At 48.3% G+C, this 25,719-nt stretch overlaps 1 protein-coding gene across 1 annotated transcript in view; it reads left to right on the top strand.

Moving 5' to 3' along the window:
* SPON1 (spondin 1) overlaps nucleotides 1-22,213 on the top strand; it is a 231,363-nt gene extending 209,150 nt beyond the window's left edge. Inside the window, exons 8-16 of the mRNA XM_081798549.1 lie at nucleotides 7,522-7,723; nucleotides 8,713-8,853; nucleotides 9,316-9,391; nucleotides 10,273-10,455; nucleotides 14,943-15,113; nucleotides 15,194-15,361; nucleotides 16,136-16,300; nucleotides 18,276-18,539; nucleotides 20,551-22,213. Coding sequence (XP_081654675.1) covers nucleotides 7,522-7,723; nucleotides 8,713-8,853; nucleotides 9,316-9,391; nucleotides 10,273-10,455; nucleotides 14,943-15,113; nucleotides 15,194-15,361; nucleotides 16,136-16,300; nucleotides 18,276-18,539; nucleotides 20,551-20,714 — 1,534 coding nt within the window. The 3' untranslated portion in view covers nucleotides 20,715-22,213. The remainder of the gene's footprint in view (nucleotides 1-7,521; nucleotides 7,724-8,712; nucleotides 8,854-9,315; nucleotides 9,392-10,272; nucleotides 10,456-14,942; nucleotides 15,114-15,193; nucleotides 15,362-16,135; nucleotides 16,301-18,275; nucleotides 18,540-20,550) is intronic.
* The last annotated feature ends 3,506 nt before the right edge of the window (nucleotides 22,214-25,719 follow it).

The raw sequence follows: 25,719 nt of genomic DNA, 5'->3' as shown, positions 1-25,719 counted from the left end.
GTCCAATACCCTTTGTTCTTCTCTACTCGCTGCCTCTCTGAATGTAAGAAGGTAGGACACTTCCCCATGTCTTCACTTGCTCTTCCTTCTTCATTTTGCTGGCATGGACTGTCTGTTCCTAGCTTTCCTTTATCTGTTGAGATAGGGGTGTTTTTCTTGCAGATTTGGATTAGCTCTGTATCCACTACAGATAGTCACATTGGTCAGTCACCATGCGTGGAGACATTCATGCCAACGTGCCATTTTTTTCTAATTCAACACTGTTGTTTCATTACACAGGTATCTTCAGTTGGTGTCTAATTCAGTTGCTTTTGTGATTGCTTTATTGTTTCAAAGCTGAGAAAACTAACATTTCTCTAACAGATCAGTAAACTTGACTTTTTTCCTATAATCTGGTTGCTTTCCAGGTAGCTCTGGATTTTTTATTTATTTATTTTGGTGTATGAAATTAGATGCGAATCCCATATATTTTTTTTAATTGCAGTTAAGTTGGCCCAACCCCACTGTTGCACAATGTTTCCTTTCTCCCCCTAATGTGAGAAGTCTGTTTTGTATAATACGTTATCTAAAGTTTCTGGGATCTCCAATCTATGCCATTCATTTCTATTTCTTTATCTTGAATATGACACCATTTTAATTATCATGATTTATAATATACTCTGTTATACGGTATGGCCAGATCAACGCTCTTCGCTAGAAAACTGAAAAAAATTTAAATCCCAGGTGTGCCCGCGTGGCTCAGTCGGTTAAGCGTCTGCCTTGGGCTCAGGTCATGATCTCAGGGTCCTGGGATTAAGACCCACATCAGGTTCCCTGTGCAGTGGGGAGTCTGTTTCTCCCTCTCCCTTCCTCTGCTTGCACTCTCTCTTTCTCTCATACTCACTCTCTCTCAAATGAATAAAATCTTTAAAAAAAATTTTAAATCCCAGGATAGAAAAATAAAACCAAATTAACAAAATATCATATATGGGAAGACATGGTATATAAGAAAGCGTGAATGTGAATTTTTATTATGGTTTGGACAAATTAAAGAATTCCAGTCATACCTCGCTTTTCCAAAGAAAACTCACATATATTCTTATCCATTTCATCATTTTAAATAGCATTTTTATTATAGAAGTAACAAATACTTTGAGGTGATTTTTAAATTAAATTTGAAGGTCAAAGGAAGTACAAGAGTTCCATACTCATTTCCTAAATTAAGTAATTTTATTTAAAACAAATATTTGAGGAGAATCCACTGCATGCCAAGTTCTGAGCCAGGCTCTGGGATATAGCTGTAAGCAAGACAAGAATCATCTCTAGTCTTTTGGAACCTCATGGGCAAGATGGAAATTAAACAAGAAATCCCAAAGAGTGAGCTCGGCACACTGGGAAAGTGCACCAGGGGTCCTAAACGATTTGAGGAGAGGTCAGGAAATGCTTCCTCCAGGACATATTATGTGAGCTGGGGGGGGGGCGGGGTCAGGGGATGAATTTCCCAGTCAGGGGCAAGAGAAAAGAGCAGAGCATACCTGAAGATGCTAGAAAATTGCTAAAATTGTTCCCAGGTCCTTACAGATTCAAATTTGCCCTATTACCCAACCTAAGGTCAGGCATTTTGTGCAGGGATTGGTTGCCCCAAATTTCCTATTCCTTAAAACTCACCAAGGTCTGGAGGAGACCTCAGTCAGTTACAGAGTTGGCCAAAATGCATCTGCGGAGAACAGTTTGCATAATGCCTTGTAAAACCCGCCAGGTTCTCAGATGGGCACATCCATCAGCTGAGCAAAGTATCAGGCGGCCTGTGGGGTCTGGCTTGGTTCCGGTTCCCCAGCACTGGACTCCTGAGCAGAGAGGATTTTGCCCCTTAGGTTGTCATGGTGAGTAGTGTCACCCGTGGATTACAGGATACAAATGACTAACCGGACTCAAAGCCACATGCCCAGGGGGAGGGGAAGGTAACAGGTGGAGCGGTTGGTCTCTATGGCAATGGAAGAGCGAGTCTGCCGGCCACGGGGCAGAGCCAAGGAGGGCCGGGGCGTAGTACCGCCCGTGGAGATGTCCGCGCTGTTGGCCTCGCACTGACGAGAAGGCGGGCCCTGGCCCAGGTCCCGAGAGCCGCTGGGTGAGCAGTGGCCCAGCGACCCGGAATGCCATTCTCGTAGAAGCCAGGTCTTTAAAGAGGCCGCGGAAACCACCCACCGCCAAGCCGGTAAACGCACAGCCCGGAAGAGAAGGTGAAAGCCCCCGGTTTGTGCCCATCTACACAGCCAGCAAGGCAGGTGTGGGACACAGCAGTTTCTAAAGGCTTCCGGGAAAAGCATCTCATCGGAGGCCCGCAGCATCCCTGCAGGTGGTGTCACAACGGAAGCCGGTCGGTGACTTCAGGCCAAGACCTAGAGCCCGTGGTGGGGGAGCTCAGGTCCTCACACACTCCCCTGTTCAGCTGGCCCTCGGGGCACCTGGGGCCTGGGGGGCCGCTCGGGGCTCCTGCCCTCCCCCGCCCCCGGAGCTCCCGGTCTGCACGGGGAGGACCACATGGTGACGGAGCGATGTCAGCCCTTGGGTAGTGTGTGGAAACACGGACCATGGGCACGGGCCCCGGTGAGGGGCATCAGAGAGGCCCCAGGATGAGGTGGCTCATGACCCGAGGCTTGAAAGATGAGCAGAGCAACGGTTCTCAAACCTGAGGTGCATTAGGATCAGCTGGAGGGGTTGTTAATCTAGAAGGCTGGGTCCCACCCCAGAGTCCCTGCTGAAGCAGATCAGCGGTGGGGCGCAATAATTTGCATTTCTAACACGTTGCCAGGCACTGAAGACGGGCTTTCCCAGCAGGGGCAAGTGCACGTGGGACTGGCCCCGCAGCTGGCCTGGCCAGGGCACCGGAGTTGGGGGGAGGCAAGAGGATTCAGACGAAGGCAACACCAGGCCAAAGACAGCCGGGGCGCAGGCTCTTCCTGCACTCCTGGGACAGAACACAGACTGGCAGCAGGCTACAATGTAAAGTCTCCTTGGGAAGGCCTCCCTCCACTTCCCTCTCTTTTCTGAGCTCTGTATGACCCTGCACTGCTTCTCTCTCGATAGAGTACTCATAGCTCAAGGGCCAGGCACTGGACTAAGTGCTGGATGCAAGTTCTCTCATTACACACCCTAAAACTTTGGCGTAGCCATAGGGAGGTCCCCATTTCACAGATTGGGACACTGAGGCACTGAATGCTTTGGTCGTTTGCCCAAGGAATCACAGCTGTAAGAGGTAGCGTGCCAGGACGCACACCCAGGCTTCCGTCCCTCTCTGCTCATTGTTTGACCCCATCCGGCCTGCCAGAGCCCAAGGGGTCCAGTTCCACGAGGCCTAACCAGGGCTGGGGTCATTGCTTTTGGGGACAGGGGAGGGCAGCCAGAGCAGCCGGTCTCCAGAGAGGCACACAGGGACTCCCGGACAGCCGAGGTGGACCGGCTGCCAGCTGAACTGAACGGACGAGTTGGTCCCCAGCCAAGGATTCCCCATGATGAGCAGCCTGGGGGTGTAGAGTCGGGCGGAGCTGCCTTTAAACCTCAGCCCCTACCAGTTGTGTCTCTAGGTCCATTAACCTTTATAGGTTCTTCTCTACAAAACGGGATAATAACTCTTCTTCTCTATTGCTTGCTTTCTTCTCTACAAAACGGAATAACTCTAACCCCACGGGATTGTCATGGGGGTGGGGAAATAAAATAACTGGGGCCTGCCACCAAGCATGTGCTGAGTGAATAGAACGCTTTCTTCCCCAGCGCCCCCCCAGGGCGGGGGAGGACCACCACCACTGACCTCACCCAGCCCTGGCCAAGAGTAAGACCTCTTCTTAGCAACTTGAGACAGAGGTTGAAGACAATCACCTCTTGTGGCTTGGGGGTCGTCAGGCAAAGGTCTGTGCTGCTATAGCTGGGTCCCTGCTCACCACCTGGAGGATGTGGCCAGGGAAGCATGTGAGTCCCTGGGGGAGCTCTGGGACCACAGGGCCTTGCTGGAGGCAGCCCCGTGAGGACAACGGAGGCAGCAGGCCATGGAGACGCCCCCCCTGATGGCACAACGTAGATCTCAGTAGAGTGAAAAGGCAGCAGGGAGAAGGAATTTGAAATGGATGATGAAAAGAACACTGATCTTGAGCTCATATTGCCTTGGGTCACGGTCTCCGTCCGCCATTTAACTTTGTGACTTTGGACCTGTTACATAAACAAAACCCTCTAAGCCTGGGTTTCCTCATCCATAAGTTGGAGTCACTCATCTCTCAGGTCAGTTCTGAGGATTCAGTGAGAATGTCTGAGCAGGGGCTCGGGGGACTGTACAGCTGTTATTTGTAAAGTTCACCTCCCATCCAACACAGCTGGGCACACCACGACGCCAGCAAAGGGTTAATGGGACCGCCCTCAGCTGCAGACCAGTAAGCACGCAGGGGCGGCTCTTTTTACCCAGACCTTTTTCGGTTGCCTTTAAATTTCCCTGACTCTGCTCCTTGGAGGAAGTGGATCTGAGGTTTGGCCTCCGGTCTCCTCATTTGGCTGCCTGTCGCATAAATCCTTATCCTTGCTGCCTACTCGGCGTCTCGCCATCTTTGCTGAGCACTAGGCAGATGACCTTGGGTTTGCATGCAAACATGGGGAGCCCAGCAGGAGCTTTGTGCCCCTGGTTTGTTGGCCCCCAGCTGGTAACGGGAGCCTGCTGACCCGAGAAGTTGCCTAGGCTCTTTGTCGTGGGGGCCCGTCCTCAGGGCCCCACCAAGGTTCAGCACCTAAATTCACTCCTGCAGCCAGGCAATGGCTTTGGGGTTTGGTTTGGACAGAGAGGTCTGGGTGAGTACTTCATGCGCGGTGGCAAGGAGCTTATTTCTTCCTCCCTTTTGGTTTGGCTTTCTTGGATTTCTTCCTCTCACTCAGCTGCCTCCAAGTAGAGGGTTTTGCTTCTCTTAGCCTCCTTTTCTTAAGACAAGGCTGACTAGCAAACGGTTGGGTTCAGCCAGTGGAGCTCTGACTTTTAGGGAGGAGCTAGAAACTAGGAAGCCATCTGGTTCAATCAGTGAAGCCTGGTCTTCTGTGGAGGAACCGAGGCCCTTAGAGGCCAGGCTCTGGGCTTCGTTTGGTTCATTTGTTGTAGCAGCTTTTGGGATCTTTGAATAAAACTGGCCATGTTCTAAGTGGAAAATGGGAAGTGACCATTTGATCCCCCCGTGCAGCCCGTCGGGCTCTATTCTCCAAAACGGGGCAATATTTTTTTTGCAACACGGCTTAGCCGCCATATTCATTAGACTCTTGAGAAAAATGACCACCTAATGGACCCATAAATTATACTACCTTGCACTTAGATTTGTGTTATAAAAGAGATTTGGAAATTGGGCCTTTAAGATCCTATTTGCACCTTGTTTATGTATTTGTATGTGTCCATATGTGTTCTAAGTGTGAGCTAGTTTCTACGTCTGCATGGTGTTGCTAAGACTAATTTGTACGAGAGTTCTATTTAGGCCGTTAAAAAGCAAGTGCTTGTTAGAATTGGCCATTCTAAAACTCAAAGACAGAAACTAACCCAAGTGTTTTTCACATGATCTTGAAAACTCTTCAGTATTAAAGCTAACTTAAGGTTGCTGATTTAATTAAAATGGACATGTGTTTAGAATTAAAAGCATTAAATACAAAACTTTTATTCTCCCTCTGTTGATTGAAAGTCAGGTAAGTTCATCTTCTCTCCACTGCAAAATCTGTCCAAAAGGGGGAGGAAACCAACACCTTAGAACTTTGTCTAACGTCTTAGGAAGTTTTAGGCTCTGAACCTGGACAAGACTGGCAGGTGGATTTTACCGTGAGGCCAAAACAACAGAGAATTTTCAATACTTGCCAGTATTTATAGATCCCTTTACAAGTTGGGCTGAAGCTTTCACACGCCCTTCAGGGAAGTCCTCAGAAGTTGTCAAAACACTTCTAAGCAAAATCCTTCCTAGGTTTGGATCGCCACTAACAATTCAGACGACCGGGGAGCAGCATTTGTGGCAAAAGTCATGCATGTGGTGCCCGACGCCTTGCGCGGTCAATGGAGCCCCCCACCGACTGGGGGAAAAAAAAAAAAGAAAAATTAAATTTGGCAAGGATACGCCAGGAAACTAACTTGCTGGTTGCTCTGCTCTGGGTAAGAGTGGCCCCCCAGAGTGGGCTTGATTTAAGCCTCTATGTTATACAGAAGACTCCTTCTGCACCCCTTTCATGACTTAGGGGTTCCTGACGGGGCTCCCATTAGGGAATTGGATATTATCAGGCACACTGAGTGGGCAGGCTCACTGCCAGCAGGCTGACGTGCCCCGCAGGTGTGCACTTACGTCGCCGGATTCCCGGAGACTTGGGGTCACTAAAGACCGGCAGAGCGAGCACGCAGAGGGCCAGCTCCAGACTCCCCACCCAGGACCTTGCCGGGTGCTGCTGACCACCCATTCTTCAGTGACACTGGAGGGAAGAAAGCCGTGCATTCCTCGCACTGGAGTTAGGAGAATCCACGGGTTTCCTACAGCCTGTAGGCAAGGAGGACCTCGCAGGGAGCACCGCTTGGCACAGCCAGCCCCCAGCAGACCTGAAACTGCTCATCAGGAGAGCCGGTCTGAGGAAACCCGTGCCTACAACAAGCTTGGTTCCGACCAATCTCCCCGAAGGCCCTAGGTAAAACAGAGTCCCCGCACTACCAACCAAAGTACACAAATCTCGGTCATGCAGAATGGCAGGCAGAGAGCTTCCATTCCTCTAACTCTAGTCCTCACCCCATCTCAGCAGGAAGTAACCGGAGCAGTCCTCATCCCCATTCCCTCAAGGATGGGGAAGGATCAAAGGACAGTGGGGACTAGAACCCATAACCAAAGGGATAGGGGGACTGATCACAGCTGCAGACTAGGAAGCTCAGCTGCAACTTTTTAACCCAGACCTTTCTCATTTGCCTTCAAAGTTCCCTGACTCTCCTCCTCGGGGGGAGGTGGATTTGAGGCTTGCCCTCCCATCTCCCCATTCGGCTCCCTCTCGAAACTTCTCCTGGCTGCGTAGGCCGTGTCTCAGTGATTGTCTTTGCTAGGCATCAGGCAGATGAGCTTGAGTTCAGCTACAGTAACACAAGATATTTGTTCGCCCATTTATTGAATCACTTTTACTGAGCATCTACTCTGTGCCAGGCACTGTTGTAGGCACTGGAAATCAAGCCCTGGAATAAGACCGACAACAGCCCTGCTTGCCCAGAGCTCACATCCAGTGACAGCTGACCATCAGTAAGCAGCTAAACAATACGCCTATGTGAAACAGTAAGTGCTCTGAGTGCATTGGAACTGGACAGTGTGGTAGCAGGTGATTCTCTCCACATGTGGCCAGTGGAGGGGCTCAGGACAGTAAAGGGTGTCAACCAGTCGTGGCCAAAGGCAGAGATCCGTGGAAGACCGAGAATCCACCTTCTTTCCGTCCTCTCCTCCCTTAGCCATGGTCTGGCCAGATGTCCCTCAGAGTGTGCACCCCCATGGCCCCTAATGTAATGTGTTTGGTTTCCAGGAGAGCCGCACCCTCGGCTGAATTTTCAGTGGACAGGACGCGCCACTTGATGTCCTTCCTGACCATGATGGGCCCCAGCCCCGACTGGAACGTGGGCCTGTCTGCAGAGGATCTGTGCACCAAAGAGTGCGGCTGGGTCCAGAAGGTGGTGCAGGACCTGATCCCCTGGGACGCTGGCACTGACAGTGGGGTGACCTATGAGGTGGGTGAGCACCTGCAGTGGTGACGGGACGACCGTTCCTGGGTGCTTCCTCTTTGGTCCCGCGCTGGTGGGCCTGGACGTAAATGACGTAGATGAACGCACGGTGTGGTCGGGCAGGTCAGCATCATCTCCCTCTCGCAGACCACATACAGTGTGACCCACACAGCTGGCCACGAGGCCAGGGAGAGGGAACCTGCTAAAGGGCAGTTCCCAGGTAAGCCAGGGAACAGCAGGAAACAGGGAGGGAAGCACAGAGCAAGAGAAGGGATGAGAATGGGGAACAGAAGTTGATGTCCGTACTTTAGACTGGGCCAGATTCTGGAGGTTTCCAGACAGCCAGCCAGGTTAAGGAGTTTGGATTCTGTCCTGAATGTTAAAATTTTTCAGCTGTGGTCAGCACACCAACTGCATGGAAATGTGAAGCCATTAGAAAACCAGCGGCAGGGCCGTCTAGAACAGACACTGGTAAACTATGGTTTGTGGGCCAAATTGGGACTACCACCTGATCTGTAAATAAGGTGTTCAAACCCAGCCGCCCCCGAGTACATGTTGTGGGGGGCTGCTCTCTCACGACAACAGCTAAGTGGAGTTGTAGCCGACACAGGATGGCCCACAAAGCCTTGAAATATTTACCATCTGACCCTCTACAGACTCGTTTGCCAACACGTGGTCTAATAGGAAGAGCTCTGGATTCAGGCCAGCCTGGTTCAGCTGTCTCCTGGCTGGAATGACCTCTCTGAAACCTTTTCTTCATCAGGATGGAATCCTGCGTACATGGGAGAGTCTGAAAGTATAGGTCCCCGATTTCCTTGCACGATGCACAGGGTGGATAGAATTGCATAAACATCCATAGTAGTTATAGCTGTTGTGAAATCCCTATCATGGCTTTTGTTGATCCTATTACAATCAAATTGCTGTTGTGATTTTTAACCACTTTGTTTCCCACACTCTGTATCTGTGTTTCTCCCACCCCACCCCCACCCCCACAGTCACCCAACAAGCCCACAATTCCCCAGGAGAAAATCCGGCCCCTGACCAGTCTGGACCATCCTCAGAGTCCTTTTTACGATCCAGAGGGCGGGTCTATCACTCAAGTGGCCAGAGTTGTCATCGAGAGAATCGCCCGGAAGGTAATGGGGTAGAGCTCACCCTGGAACGGACCCTTCCCACCAGGAGTGTAAGCAGACTGTACCCCTTTCTGCTCTAGAGTCATAGGGTCCCTTGCATATTCCAGAATCTAGAACTCCTGGACCTCCCAAGCTTTCTAAGCATGCAAATTATTCATAAGCTATAAATGAGCAAAATAAACATAAGGGAAAGGTTCTGTGCTCTCCTGAATGATGCGATCCAGAAAAACCGGTTTCATTGTGAGTTCCACAGTTGATTATTAATGTCTGCCATGGGTCAGGCACTAGGAAGCTGTGGCTTTCTTGCCGTTTCTTTCGGTCCGATTGTAAATGTTGGCTCAAAACTCCACCATGGCCTGGGATTTGTACACGGGGCGGGCATCCGATTTTTATGTCCTCCTTCCTCTGTCCCCCACGCATGCCATTCTTTAATGTGAGCCCTCCAAGCAAAATGTCCTTTTGCAGGGGGAACAATGCAATATCGTGCCTGACAATGTCGACGATATTGTAGCAGATCTGGCTCCAGAAGAGAAAGATGAAGGTATGTAGTTGTCCTTCGTTGCAGGTAGCAACATAAACTGGCCATACCTTTTGGGAAAGCAGTTTTCTAACAGGTTTGAAGAGCTGCAAAAACCTCATGTCCTTTGACTTGGTAACCCATCTTTGAGGACTTCTGCATGGAAGATCATCCAAAATAAGGCCAGGACTGGGCACAGAGTATAAGGGAGTTGGTGTAAGTGGGCTATCGGAATATGTGTTCACTGGTATCGGGCCTTTGGGTGGGTGTCACAGTATCCCCAGTGCGCTCTGCTTTGTCACACTGTCCTGTGAGGCATGGACACAACCACTTCCCTAGCGAGGAAGGGGAGGCCCAGATGCTACCGTCAGGAGGGAAGCGCAGAGCCTAGGCTTGAGCCCGTGTCCTCATGGGATCTGGAGCCACACAACCGGGGTCCTCCTGTGGCCTTGGGCAAGAAGCTCCCATCCCACCACGGTGTCCTAGTGTAAAATGGGGATGATCACCGAACCTGCCTCATTGAGAGTTGTTGTAAGAATCAAATGGGCTAAAACATGTAAGGTTCTCAGAGTGCTGTTGGCGTGTAGTAAGTTCACTCCGTGAACACCGGCTGCCCTTACGTGACCCCTGTTATAGGGTCATCAGGAAGATGGGACTAGAAATGAAAAGCTCTTCACGTGTTGAGGGAAGGGATAGTAAGAGATCTTCCCTGTTGTTTAGATATTGTTGCAATGATTTTAATTTTTAAAGGCAAGTGAGTAGCTGCTTCCACCCCAAGAGTACCCAGGTTCACTGAGGCAGGTCAAGCGGCAGGGATCTTATCTGCAAATGAGCTTGTGTGGGGGAGAGGGCCAGCCCCAGTGTCCACAGGCTCCCAGGGAAAACCTGTCACGTACTCGTTCCAGATGACACCCCTGAAACCTGCATCTACTCCAACTGGTCCCCGTGGTCCGCCTGCAGCTCCTCCACCTGTGACAAAGGCAAGAGGATGCGGCAGCGCATGCTGAAGGCACAGCTGGACCTCAGTGTCCCCTGCCCTGATACCCAGGACTTCCAGCCCTGCATGGGCCCGGGCTGCAGCGATGAAGGTGAGCGCACAGCCCAGGGGCGCAAGTGGCTGGCAGAGGCCGAGGAAGGGAGGTGCTACCTGGCTCTGCTGGCCCCTCGTACCTGGTCAGTGTCCCTAGGAGGGCACCAGGACCCTGACCATAGTGGCCGGTGGGGACCACTAGGGAAGAACCCCATCTCCAACAATGTCCTAAGACATCAAAAGAATTCTTGATTATCTACCCAACTCCCTCCAGCCATGGAATCAATGACACACCAGTCACTAAAAAGCTAGCAAACATCTTATGACAATCACAACTCTAACAAGCAGCCTGCTTCTGGGCCTTCACTCCAGTCTCTTCCGAAGGAACAGAACAAGGTAGCCAACACTGAATCTAGATCCATTGCCCTAATTCTGTGTCTTTCATGGACCTTCATGTCTCCCTTCTGCCTGAGTTAGAGCACCTGCTTTCCGTGTCAGGACCGCTGGGCTGACTGCAAGAGTTCTGTCTCTCTGAAAACTGCTCAAAAATCAGGCTTGAGCTAGGAGCTTGCACCACCTCGGTGGTGATGGCCCAAGCTTCAGAATGGCACTGGGCTGCCTGCCGGGCAGAGGTCGGCCACCTACTTTCCAGGGCACACCCGCGCTCTCCACCTGGACAGATCTGGACTCTCTCTGTACTTTGATCTTAACTCTCTCAGAGGTGCCGTGAGGCAACAGGAAAGGACACAGAATATGGGCTGGTTTATGGCAGGAAGAAGACCACTTCCAAGCCGAGGATAATTGAAGGAAGCTTCTCGCACTGCAGGTCATTCACCCTCTGGCTCTTCCTGGGGACAGTCTTAGATACCCCTCCCGGCTGGACGCCCACAGTGGCTTATTGTCGTTTGTGCCTTTGGCAAGGCCCTTCAGAGGGGAGCCAACCCTTCCATCTCCATGTAGTCTAGATATTAATCCCTTATCAGATACAGGATTTGCAAATATTCTCTCTCATTCTTGGAGTTATCTGTTCACTCTTGACAGTGTCCTTTTGTGCAAGTTCTAAATTTTCATGAAATCTGGTTTGGCTCTTTGGTTGCCTGTGCCTTGGCTGTCCTGTCCAAAAAATCATTGCTAAATTCAGTGTCATGAAGGTTTTGCCCTGTGTTTTCTCCTAAGAGATTTATGGTGTTAGCTCTGTTTAGGTCTTTGATCCATTTCAAGGTAATTTTTGAACATGATCTTAGGTAAAAGTCTAACCTCATTCTTTCATATATGGATATTCAAATTTCCCAGCACCATCATCTATTGAAGGGACTGTCCTTTCTCCATTGAATGGTCTTGGCACCCTTGTCAAATTATTTGCCCGTTGATGTGAGACTTTGTTTCTAGGCTCACTCTCTATTCTAGTCCATTGGTCTAGATGTCCGTTCTTGTGCCCAATACCACCCGGTTTTGATTCCTGTAGCTTTGTTAAGTTTTGAAATCAGGAAGAGTGTGGCCTGTCAGTACATACTCAGGTGGGTGGGGACCGTATTCTGCCTTCCTGGGGTAATGTCTTTCTTATCAGGTCCTGGAAAGCCTGAAGTGGAGCTTTCAAGCCCTACCCCTATTATTACACTGGAACATAATGTTCTTGTTTGGTAGTGTATGTTGCCTTTAATTAGCCTTGTCTTTGGGTCTAACGTGTGGGTTCTAGCAGGGATTTCTTACACATTCCACCAGCACTGTCCATAGGTTAAATAACCCTGCGGAGGCAACACACACGTGCAAGTGACAGCCACGGACATATGCAGGCTGGACTCACACTCGATCCGTTCTAGCTTCACTTTCCAATACCACGTATATGCACACTCTATACAAGGGTGTTTGCATAAGCTTTCCCTTCACCTTAAATGCAGATATCCTTTACCCACCAAAAGTACACTCAGATGTGCCCTTTTGTGTGAAATCTTCCCCCAAACTCCAAGGAGAGAGTTTTTTCCCTCTTCTATGCTTAATTCCCTGGGCTTACCTTTGTTGCATAACTTTTGATACCTGGAATTATTGTGCCCATCTCTTTCTAAAGTAGAGCAAGATCCAGATCTTACACATCTTTTTAACTTCAGAGCATACCATGAAGCATTCAAAGCATTTAGGAGATCTTTATTGATATGGATAAATGGATAGCTAGAAGACTTTATTGCCCTCTTAAAGAACTAAGCAGGCAGACACACACCCCCTGTTTCCACCAGGATAGCACCCCCACCACTACTTGGAAACAGGACTACCAAGCCATGCTGAGAGCTTTATCTTTTCCAACAACCTCCAGAGTGTCTCCTATATGATCATGGCCTTTGCTAGCACCTAGTGATAGGAGCAAAGCCATATACAGCCCAAGGTATCAACAGAGAAGGCTGGTTATACGGCCTTCCTCATTCTTCCACTATGACCCCTCCTCTAGCACACACAGACATTCCCTCCCCACCCCACCATCTGCTCCCCATTGTAGCCAACCTCAGTAGCACAATGAGAGGGCTGGGGCCACTGAGTATAATCTGCTGTTTGGGTATAAATCCATCCTGTGTCCATCCTCAGGTCCCTATGTCCGAAGGCCAGTCAGTCTTCACCCTCAGGAACCAAATTCTCATAAATTTTTCTAGACTGGGAACTGGCATCTTTAGACAAGAACTATAAAATCTCTGGTTCCTCTGGGCAAAAGAGCTTATCCTGTATCTCAGAATACATATATAGTATCTTTCCAGCACTGTCCAGAAGTTTCTGTGATGGGAAAGTTCTGTATCTGTACTGTCCAAAATGGTAGCCACTAATCACACATGGCTACTGTGTACTTAAAATGTAGTTAGTGTCTAAGGAAGTGTATTTTTCATTTTATTTAATGGTCTTAGATATAGGATACATCCTAGACCATACAGATGTGTAACGTTAGATTATGATTTATCCTAAATTTTACTTTATGTATAAATAAAACATTCTACCCATCCAAGCAGCTTTCAAATGCAATGTCATGGAATAAGGCCTAATCCTGAGTGCCCCATGCACCTGGAAAACAGGCACGTCCTCTTCAAGAACAATTCCTGGTTTCAAGATGTATACCTTTTAACTTCCCATCCATCAACTGCCTAACTCCCCTTGAATGCTACCCAGTTTTGTTTTTTTAGGTTTAATTCCAGGATATTTAACCTACAGTCCTATATTAGTTTCAGGTGTACAATATAGTGATTCAATAATTCTGTACATTACTCAGTGCTCATCGTGGTAACTGTACTCTTAGTCCCCTTCACCTGTTTCACCCATCCCCCTCTCCTCTGGTGACCATCAGTTTCTCTACAGTTAAGAGATAAACCAAGTAAGACTTTTTTTCGTTTTTGTTTCTGAAATTCCACATTAAGTGAAATTCTCTGGGATTTGTCTGACTTGTTTTGCTTAGCATTATATTCCCTAGCTCCATCCATGTTTTTGGAACTGGCAAGGTTTCATTCTGTCTTATGGCTGAATAATATTCCATTACATACATATGCCCCATCTTCTTTATCCATTCACCAAGTGATGGACACGTGGGTTGCTTCCATAATTTGGCTATTGTAAATAATGCTACAATACATAGAGGAGTGCATATATCCTTTCCAAATTAGTGGGGTTTTATTTGGGTAAATACCCAGTAGTGTGATTACTGGATCATAAAATAGTTCTAGTTCAGGAGCCTCCATCCTGTTTTCCAGAATGGCTGCAGCAGTTTGCATTCCCACCAACAGTGCACAAGGGTTCCCTTTTCCTCCACATCCTTGCTAACACTTGTTTCTTGTGTTTTTTATTTTAGCCATTCTGACAGGTGTGAGGTTAACAGCTCATTGGAGTTTTGATTTGCATTTTCCTAATGAGTGATGTTGAACACCTTTTCATGGGTCTGTTGGCCACCTGGAAGTTTTCTTTGGAGAAGTGTCTGTGCATGTCTCCTGCCCATTTGTTAGATTATTTGGGGGGTGTTGTTTTATAAGTTTTTATATATTTTGGATACTAACCTTTTATCACAGAGGTCATTTGCAAATATTTTTTCCCATTTGCCTTTTTGTTTTGTTTCCCTTGCTGTGCAGAAGCTTCTATTTTGACGTAGTCCCAACAGTTTATTTTTGCTCTTAATTCTTGCCTCAGGAGACCTATCTAGAAAAATGTTGCTACAGTGATTATCAGAAATTACTGCCTGTCCTCTCTTTTTGTATTTTTATGGTTTCAGGTGTCACATTTAGGTCCCTAATCCGTTTTGAGTGTAAGAAAAGGGTCCAGTTCCATTCTTTTGCAGGTAGCTGTTCAGTTTCCCAACACCATTTGTTGAAGAAACTATCTTTTTCCCCTTCAAAACCATGTACTAGCACAAAAACAGACCTATAGGTCAGTGGAGCAGAGCAGAAAACCCAGAAACATCATATGGTGAATTAATTTTGGACAAAAGAGGCAAGAATAGGCAATGGGAAAGCCGGCCCGTTCCTTCTCGATCCCTGCACTGGGGAGCTGGGCACACAGGCCACAGCATCAGCTCGTGTGTTGCAGACGGCTCCACCTGCACCATGTCCGAGTGGATCACCTGGTCGCCCTGCAGCAGCTCCTGTGGCATGGGCATGCGGTCCCGGGAGAGGTATGTGAAGCAGTTCCCTGAGGATGGCTCTGTGTGCACGCTGCCCACCGAGGAGACGGAGAAGTGCACAGTCAACGAGGAGTGCTGTGAGTAGGGGTGCCCAGCAAGTGCAGGGGGCGGGGGCGCCGAGGCCGTAGACTTGATTCCAACAGGGCTGGCCTTCCAGCTCCCAGCAGCTGCCTGGTGACCGAGTGGGGTGAGTGGGATGAGTGCAGCGCCACCTGCGGGATGGGCATGAAGAAGCGGCACCGCATGGTCAAGATGAGCCCGGCGGACGGCTCCATGTGCAAGGCCGAGACATCCCAGGCAGAGAAGTGCATGATGCCCGAGTGTCGTGAGTGCGCGTGGGGCAGGGGATGGGGGCGGTATGGAGGATCCCAGCACCCTTCCTATCCCCCAGCAGCAAGGCCAGAGGCTGAGCGGGTGCTGGGAGGAAATATGGCACACTGTCCTTGCAAGATAAGGGCCACCAAGCAGACCGAGAGAGGGGCCTCCCTTGAGGGACCTTCTGAGCAGTGCTGAGATAGCAAACTGCTGGCCTCTGGAAAGCATTTACCTGCAGCTGTGTTTTATAGGACCCCAGAGTTTCTTGGTTGTCGGGGTGGGGGGAGGGGTTGTATAGTAACATTCAGGCAGGACATCCAGTCCACAGGTCATAGGTCCCCACTCTTGTTCTGCATGGGACTTGCCTGGCCTCATAACGCATTACAACCCCAGCTCTATGCACAAATGTACATAGGCCCACACACCAGTATACAAGCATACATATGCACACAAGTACATGAACATTCTAGGATTTCACCAAATGTCCAAAACTATATTGCACAGTTCTTGGGGAGTGGGTGGTGTTTCAGGTGGGGACTTGGGTATTCATATTACTGAGTTAATCTGATGTCCTGAGCCCCAGGGGAGATGCAGGAGAGTGACAAGAGCAGTACTCTGCTGAGCCAGTTCTTGCTCCGTGGGGTCCCTTGGGTTTTCTGAAGCCATCGGTCCATTTCACTTGACTCCAGGGGCCAGAGTTGGGGACAGGGGGTAGGGGGGAACAAGGAGAGCAGAGAGAGTAAAAGGAGCCTGTTCTCAGAGGCAAACCTGGCTCTTGGCCTAGATACCATCCCCTGCTTGCTGTCCTCATGGTCTGAGTGGAGTGACTGCAGTGTGACCTGTGGGAAGGGCATGCGGACCCGCCAGCGGATGCTCAAGTCTCTGGCCGAACTCGGGGACTGTAATGAGGAGCTGGAGCAGGTGGAAAAGTGCATGCTGCCTGAATGCCGTAAGTCCTGGGGCTCCCGGTGCCCCCCCCCACCCCCATTCCCCTATTACCCAGTACTGGGTGTGGGTCCTACTGCCACGTCCTGTAGTAGAGCTGTCTGCTGGGGAGAAAGCGCATGGGCTCTGGATCTCGGTGTTAGCAAAGCTACTGAACTCTCAATCTCCTCAGTAGCAAGAGGAGATCCCACTATCAGCTACAAAACACCCCAACTACACGTTGCTATGAAATCCAAAGAGGAGACCAGAATAGAAAACACTTAGCACAAGCTCAAGACGCCTTATCACGCAGGGCTTGCCCTCCCCACAACTGTCTGATCCATGGGTTTTCCTTGCTTTTTACTTCTATTCCTTCTCCCTGGGACCGTTTACCCCGACATTAAATCAGTGACTGCTGTACATTTGCATTTGCAGCCTTGCTAAGACAAGCCATGAAAGGCTCAATGCCTGACCCCAACTCCCCCCACCCACCCGACCCCACCCCTGTGATGAGCTGTATTTTGCAGGTACTAACCTCCAAGGAGAGCGAGCCCATTTTTCTGGCTAGTCTTCCAAGCGAGCTTCCCTTTTAGGAGGTAGAAAGTCAGACTCGCTTGCTAGGACCTGTTTTCCAGCTTCCTCTGAAACGCACTTGGTCTTTGGTGCTCCCTCTTCCTTGCTATTACTCAGGCTGCCTCCCTGGGTTCAAATCCCAGTTTTGTCCCTTACAGGCTGCACAACTTTCAGCGGGTGACTTAGCATCCCTGTCCCTCATCTGTAAAACAGCAGGACACACTTCCTAGGTTGCTCTGTGGATTAAACCACGTAATTGGCACAAAGTGTCAAGCACCAGCCCTGACAAGCACAGGCCTCACTTGATGTTCCACATTACAGTTCCTGAGCGGGTCCAGGCGGACTCAGTCATGTGTGGAGAACACCCAGACTATCAACCTGGGCCTGAGGCTCTTAAGAACTAAGATCGACCCTGTGTGCAACCCAGCTCACCAGAGTTGGGGCTCCAAAACTTCTGACCAAGATAGCTACCCATGTAAACATACATTCACAGGGTTCACTGAATGGAGAAGAAAAGATGAACATTTGCTGTGCGCCAGAAACTGGGCTGGACGCATTATTTCACCTAATCCTCACAACCTAATACGAAAAATACCATTATCCCCATTTTACAGATAAAAAAGCTACCTGAGCTCACAGGGAGAAAGGCCCAAAACTACTGACCAAAATGAGTTCTTCCTAGATCCAGCCCGGATCTACACTCTGCAAAGCCAGTTAAGAGTCCAGAATTCTTTGCCTCCTTAGGTCACATCCTGAGAATCAGACTGTTGGGTTATTTCCCCTCTACATTTGTGAGATGCTGGCTTAGTAACAAGAATTTGCTGGATCCTGTAACCCTAATAAGCCATAAGACACCACTTGTTCTCACCCTTCTTCTTTACTGAATTTCCCATTTCTGGCTCCTATGTTTTTTGCACAAACAGCCACATATCAGACTCAGGAGGATGTTGAACAAGAGAAGCTATGGGGTCTTACTGCAGAAGTCACAATGGCCTTGGGTACTGGTCCACTGGGGTCAGCTGTGAAAGCACCAGTGAGCTGTGCCTTCCCTGAGAAAATCCAAGTCCTTGGGACTGTGGAAGGCTATTCTATGCCACCAGAGGCTGATTTGACATATTCTAGCTACAGGGCAGGGCAAGAGGCTCTGAACATATCTTCCAAGTTCCCTCCAAAGCATTTTGTCATGTGGGCATAGAATGTGGATGAAGCCCTGGGCACCAATCCTGCCCCTACAGCGCACCAACCATGCGGGCTGGATGAAGTCCATCTGCCTATAGGAGCCTCAGTTTCTTCTGTAAAATGGGATAACAGCACCTCCTTTGCATTTCTCGCAGGCTTGGGTTGAGATGCTCAAAGTAAAATGTAGGAGGCCATATGCTATCTCAGACAGGAATGATCTACACTCATGCCCATCTGTGTCTCGCCAGCCGTTGACTGTGAGCTCACCGAGTGGTCCCAATGGTCAGCGTGTAACAAGTCCTGTGGGAAAGGCCACATGATTCGAACCCGGATGATCGAAATGGAGCCTCAGTTTGGAGGTGCACCCTGCCCAGAGACTGTACAGCGGAAAAAGTGCCGCATCCGGAAATGCCTGAAAAATCCATCCATCCAGAAGCTGCGCTGGAGGGAGGCCCGAGAGAGCCGGAGGAGTGAGCAGCTGCGGGAAGAGTCTGATGGCGAGCAGTTCCCAGGTATTGCTCCTAAACTGGAAGCTGGAGTGCAGGGCAATGTCAAAGCAGGGGAAGTGAGAGTGGGTCCTAAAGAACTGATAGGGGTTTGCATCCCAGACAGCAGGAACAGTACTTGCAAAGGCAGAGAAGTGCCCAAGAGCATGAGATGGTCAATGAAACAGAGGCAGATGGAGTAGAGCCCGAGAGAAGAGGCAGGAAACCAGGCTGGGGCGGGGGGGGGGGAGCGTGGAGACCAGACCATAAAAAGTCCAGTGGCCTGCTGAGGATTTGAGACTTCATTGTGCAGGCGGCTCTAAGCAAGACGGATTTTAACAGACCTGTGTTGAGTGGTTTGGAGGTGGCAAAAACAGAGGTACAAAGGCCAATTTGGTTGGTAGCCCAGGAAAATCTGTGTTCCCTACTCCAGCATTTTAAAAAAAAGACTGGGGCTTCACTGTTGAATAAACTGGTCCAGAGGCAAGGACTGCACGCTCATTGGCAAACGGATGAAATAAGTTGGAAAGATTCATGGTTCAGTCCTGGGTACAGACTGATCATCACGATGGTGTTTAGATTCTGCGGAGTGGGTGAGGAAGATACCATGTAAAAATGAACGTTAATGGGTATGCTGAGTTTCTATTTTAAAAGGCACAGCTCAGGGCGCCTGGGTGGCTCAGTCGTTAAGTGTCTGCCTTCAGCTCAGGTCACGGTCCCAGGGTCCTGGGATCGAGCCCTACATCAGGCTCCCTGCTCGGCGGGAAGCCTGCTTCTCCCTCTCCCACTCCCCCTGCTTGTGGTCCCTCTCTCTGTGTGTCTCTGTCAAATAAATAAAATCTTTAAAAAAAAAAAAAAAAGCACAGCTCAAGTTACCCCTTTTTCTCAAGACATTTCACTTCCACCTAGGAAATGCTCCCTGATAGTTCACTGACTTTCTGTTAAGGAGCTGTGCACGTATCAAAGTACTGTCTGTTGGACATTAGTCAGCCACTCAACAAATGTTAAGCCCAACTATGTGCCAGGCAGGCACTGTGCCATGGTCTTCTTTAGGAAACTTAGCATAGTACTGGATGGATAATCATAAACGTGCTTGGTTGTACAAGAGTAACCTAGAGGGCCATGGAAACTTTTTTTTTTTTTTTAAGATCTAACCTCTGGGAGTCAGGGAAGGTGTTTTTGTTTCAGTAAGAGCGCGAGAGAACACACACGAGCAAGCGGGAAGGCAGGGGTGCGGCTCGGTGGGAGAGCAGCTCAAGCAGACTCTCCGCTGAGCACAGAGCCCGATACAGGGCTCAGTCTCGTGACCCTGAGATCATGACCTGAGCCAAAATCGAGTCAGACACTTAACTTCCCTGGGGCGCTTGGGTAGCTCAGTCGGTTTTCTTTAAGGCAGGCATATCTATCTGTGTAGGGGAAATAATAAATTATACTTGAGTTTACTTGGCATCTAGGAGGCCAAGTACAGGGGGAACAAAGCATCAGGAGCAAGTGGTTAATTGCATCCACAAGCCACCCCAGAAAAACCACTACTATGATTCTGCGGGTCAGTGACTTGGGCTGGCTCAGCTGGACCCATGAAGCTCCTATCAGCTGGAAGGTCTAGACCAGCCTCACCTGCAACTGGGGCCTCCGAAGGGCTGCCCGGAGCCTCTCTCCACATGGCCTCTCCAGCATTCTAGCCAGGCTTGTTTACATGGTGGTGGAAGTGTTCCCAGCAGTTTTCAAGTCCTATTTGCTCATGTCCCATGGGCCAAAGCAAATCCTATAGCCCAGCCCCGACTCTAGAGGTGGAGATGTGGACTCCTGCCCCTTGATGGGAAACACTGCAAAGCATTTACGGTCATTTCTGGCAGTCTGTCACAGAGGGGCTGACAGTCCCTCATAAGGACTCTAACCATTGTTTAACTCAACCCATCATTTCACTCAAGAGCAGGGAAGCCCAGACCCCTCAATTTGACAGGTGTGTACTGGAGTTGAGCATTCGCCATGGTCTCCCAATTTCTGCTGCCCTAACTGGGCTTTCCTGTGCTTCCAGGCTGCAGGATGCGCCCGTGGACAGCCTGGTCGGAGTGCACCAAACTGTGTGGCGGCGGGATCCAGGAACGCTACATGACCGTCAAGAAGAGGTTCAAAAGCTCCCAGTTTAGCAGCTGCAAGGACAAGAAGGAGATCAGAGCGTGCAATGTGCACCCTTGTTAGCCAGGGTATAAGTGGTCCAGGGCTGCACCCTAGATTTGCACAGTCACCAATGGCTGGAGTGTCTGTTTGCTTGTTGTTTAAGGCAATTTAAATCTTATCCACTAGTCTTCATTTCTGCAGTCTGGTTTGCCCAGTAGTCTTGTGGAGGCCGGGGACCTCCTTTCTGTCCACAGCTTGGTAGGCACAGGCTGCGTGGGGCTCCCTCCTCCCCTGCTGGCCCTCCTCCAGCACAGAAGACGTGTCAGCCCCCCGTCCTCAACGGAAATGTGTCCCTCTGGAGCATCCACCAGGGCAGCACACAGAGGCCTGGCCTCCTCCACAGGGAGAGGCAGCTGGGGCAGGAAGGGACTCCCATGCCTCAGCCTCGGGGTACAGCAGGGAGGAGACCATCCTGCTCTGATGGAGAGCGCAGATTCCTCTCCTCCTTGCCTTCGGCCTGCTTGCTCATGTAGAAACCTCCTGTTTGCCCATGTCCTTTCATTTAGTGGAACTTTAGGTCCTTTGTTGAGTCTCCGCGTGGGGAAAACAGAGCTGGTAGACGTGAAGAGCACTGAGAGAGGATGGCTTTTCTTTCAGAAATTCTGAAGTTCTGAATACATTTCAGATCCTCCCCTCCCAATAGTGGTGCCCAAAGCCCCGAGAAAGGAAATGATGGCCGCTTTACTGGGATGTAAGGTCGCCGGTTCTTACACCTGAGCTAAAAGGCACTAAGTCTAGAAAGTATTTTTCCCTGGCTTTTTTTTTTTGTGGCCACAATTCTCCTGGGAAGCCAGCCTTATAAACCTTCTGACCTCCCATACTTACTAGAACCAAGGCCAAGGCAGCAAAACTGGCCTCTCTAGCAGTCCCAAGCCTGCACTTTTAAAATCTTCTGACACATATCTAGACTTTTAAGTTTTCAAACCAGTTCTACCAAGAAAACATCGTTTAGCTATACGTCTGCCCACATCCCACCAAGCCACTGTTTGAACAAAAATACTATCTATACTTTAAAGGGTTTTTTTTTTAAATCATAACGTTTTTTTTATACGTAGAGAGAAAAATGTTTCAGAGACCAAGCAAAACATTGAGGGAGAAAGGAATATTACAGAATCGGGCCGAGTAGGAAAATCGGGGGGAAAGACAAACTTTACCTGGGCTCTCCACACCAGGGCTCTGGTCCTCCAACACACGTGTGGGCAAGGCCATGGTTTTCCATCCCCTTCGAAGCACTCGAAAGCATCAAATTCAGGGATTCTGACTACCAAGAATTTGTGTAAGAAGACATTTTACTGAACTGAGTACAGCAGTTTTTACTCCATTTATTGTTAAAACTGTTTCATTTCTGTTGCAGGTTTTCATTATGCTTAATCCAAATATGTATCATGGATGAGATGTATACAATGTTTCTGAATACACTACTTTTAAGAATTTGCATTCAGCACATCAGAATATTTCCAAACACAACATATATATGATATAGCCCTGAATCTTCAATAAAAAACTCATTTGGGTCTGTCTTCTGTGTTTTTAAACTAATTAAAAGTGTTCAGAAGACTGGGCCCTTTCCAGTGATCCACCTGAATCACATTCAGCAAAAGATATGGTCTTTGCTCCCTCATTTGAGAGGGACCATTATTACCACATCCCTGAGTCTTCTGGAACTTTGAGTTGTTTCCAGTATTATTTTTGTAATCCTTAAAAGAATTGCTACCTTGCCCCACAAAGGAGCATAATATAAAGAAGAGGTTTAACTAGGACAGAAAATCTTGATATAGAATCTGCCCACTTGTGCAACATTATTCTTGGCCATCTAGAGGCATACTTATTTTCAACCCATGAAAATCAAAGTCCCCTGGGCGCCTGGGTGGCTCAGTTGGTTAAGCGACTGCCTTCAGCTCAGGTCATGATCCCAGGGTCCTGGGATCGAGTCCCACGTCGGGCTCCCTGCTCTGCGGGGAGCCTGCTTCTCCCTCTCCCACTCCCCCTGCTTGTGTTTCCTCTCTCGCTGTGTCTCTGTCAAATAAATAAATAAAATCTTTAAAAAAAAAAAAAGAAAATCAAAGTCCCTCAAGTCAGTAATTCCTAAGTCTAAGGACAAGCCACCATGGTGTCTCATGTTCTTATCAGGTCTCTATGGGATACATTTTAAATCCTAATTGCGGAGACTTAAAACCAGTAACTGGTTAATGGCTGAGAATGGGTAACCTGTTTCTTGTTACATAAGTATGATTTCTTTTGCAAGGAGGAATTTATAAGAAGCATCAAATCTCTTTCTTACCAAAGTCTTGGGTCAGGTAGTTTATAGTTTCCCTGGCTAACCAATCCTTTTGGAAATACTTTTTTACTACAAAAATGAAATTTGTTTCAACTTCCACTTAAGATAATAAAGAGATCATAAGACATCCAGTAAGAACTGCCACATAAAGAGGAGCTAAACTGTATATATTTTTATCAATGTCAAACCAGTTGTAACCCAATTTACATCCACATTTTAAGAGGACAGTGAATTCAGAGATCTATTACAGAAGACAATGGGTCACTCACCTGCCACCTTCCTTACCACTGCATTAATTGAAGGAAATCTTGTAGCAAAAGAGAATAAAGCCTGGGCTTCTTCAGACCCAGAACTGAAAAAAAAGATTTCGTGCTGTGCTTATAAACTTTGTGTATTAAACATGTCTTAGGCATATTCAGAAGTCTGTATACTTCTTATGGAAAGTAAGAGTACATTATACATTCTCACAGGACTACAATTCTCCAGAAACTTAGTCCAGGTCAAATCCGTGGCTAAAATGTCAATATACAATAATTCTTTGTATCAAATGATCTCTGTGACCTAACAAACAGCCCACATGTTTCAGGCAACAGACTAAAGGAGCTAAATGTTATAGTGTACCAGGACTGTATGGTGAGTCCCCGTACCCCCCCAGTTAAGTATTTACACCCTAAAGAAATGGACACTACTGTCCAAATAAGAGTAAACATACATGTTTAATCCCTAATTACAACACAGAATCAAGGAAGACACACTCATTCCACTCTTTGGTTATTAGGTGCTATTAATTTTAATAATACAATGACTGATTTTATTCTTCATATTGCCCAAAAGTAGGGAGAATGAGTGAAATAAATGAGTCCCTTTTGGAAAATGAGTGAGATGCTGTAAAACTATAAATAGCAACTGAATGCTAATGAGCACGAAGATAATTCTTCAGTTTAAATCCTCTGAAGTCTGTGAGCAGAAGATCTGTACTAAAATGTCAAATTTAAATAATGGCACCCCTGCTTTAGATCCCTGTGGGTTTGGAAGGTTTTATACACTCAGCGGGGCAGAGAAGCAGAAGTCCTACCATGGCCGAGCACAGGGAACCTGCGTTTTCTGGCTCGGGCTCTGACACAGCCGGGCTTACACTAAGGGACTTCTCTGCCCCACCTCCCCAGTTTAGCCAGTTCTCATCCTGAGAACGAACAACGTTGTGACGGTACGCTGACGGAGGAGTCCCTGGATGCCAGTTTCACCTCAGCAGCCCCCCACTTCTTCAGAAACCAGTAAATGCCCACTTTGTGTTGAAGCTGGCCTGACTTGTGTTTCTGCCACCTATACCTGAAAATGTCCTGACAAATAAAATATACATGCATTACTTTTAACCCGGCTCTCATCAGACCAAAATGCAATTTCAGATTTTTCACTTAACAGTTATAATGTTGAACAGAAGATAGCATTCATTAACATTTTCTCATACTGCTCTAAATTCTCATGAAATATGTTCTTAACCACTTCCTGGCTTTAGAACTGACTGGTAATAGTTCTGATATTCGAGGATTTCTCATATTTAACGGTCCTCAGATTTTAACTGTTATGTGTTTGAACAGTTTACTTCAAATAATTTTAAGTATTAGCAGAAGGGACAACGGCAAACATCTTATTCAAGACTCCGGACTCCTTTACAACACCTGACATTTGTAAAAGTAGAGTCTGTATTTTTTTCTGTAAAAATATGAAAGTAGAGTCTGTGTTTTTAGGAGGCAAGCATCTCCTACTGTGCTCTTCCCCTGGAATTCACGAGCCTATCTGGGAAGTCAGAAGGAGCACTGGTGAAAAATACCTCAATCTGCCGCTCCCTTACCCACTACATTAGCACTACGCAGAGACGTGCAGCCTGAGAACGTCCACCAACCATCACCAGCCTACAACGAGATACAAAAATTGAAAACAAGTGTTCAGAAACTTTTACGGTAATTTGACATTGCCACAATATCCGAGAGTATGATTATTTTTCTAAGAGTTGGGTTTTTTCAATTACATTTAGCCAAAGTATCGTTCCCCAGCAGCGGGGAGGAACAATTTTCCAGACTGGCCGCTCACCGGAGACAGTGTGAGAAGTGCAGCGCTGTGTGCCATTCTCACTACCCAGGCAGAAAGGGATGCCAGCCTCTGAATGTCTCCAAAGCACCCATGTCTACATGGCAATACCTACTTCCAGACCTGCATACCTACTTATCTATGATTAAGTACCATGCCCTGGCTCTTCTAACTCCTCTAACAGCCGACCCTATGCAAGCACGGTAACTGCCCCATCACCCTCTGATTTTGCCACAGAATTTCTCAGAATGGTAGCCCACACTTCCTCCACTTCCTTGCCCTCCAATTACACCACAACCCACTACAATCTGGTTCCCACAACCAGATGACTGACACAAAACTTTCAAAGTCATCAGCAACATCTACGCAATCACTGCTGCCTCTTACTCCTCCCCACCTCTCCCACCCCAATCTTTGTACAGCACTCACAGCTTCTGACCACCCCTTGGCTTCTTTGACAATAGTGTCCTAGTTCTCTCCAGTTTCTGGCTGCTTCTCTTGGCTTTCTGCTGCCTTTTACTGTTTTATCCCCAAATGTTCGTCTTCCCCAAAAGTTTTACCCTTGGATCTTCTCTCAAACTCCTTCTACTTCAATCCACTCCCACCTCTTCAATCACCAGATCAAAATAGATAAATTCCCAACCTGCACTTGCAGTCCTA

Source organism: Leptonychotes weddellii, chromosome 11 (assembly GCF_054177405.1).
Source record: "Leptonychotes weddellii isolate Sample4059 chromosome 11, ASM5417740v2, whole genome shotgun sequence".
NCBI lineage: Eukaryota > Metazoa > Chordata > Mammalia > Carnivora > Phocidae > Leptonychotes > Leptonychotes weddellii.
This window is presented reverse-complemented; position numbering and strand designations above follow the sequence as displayed.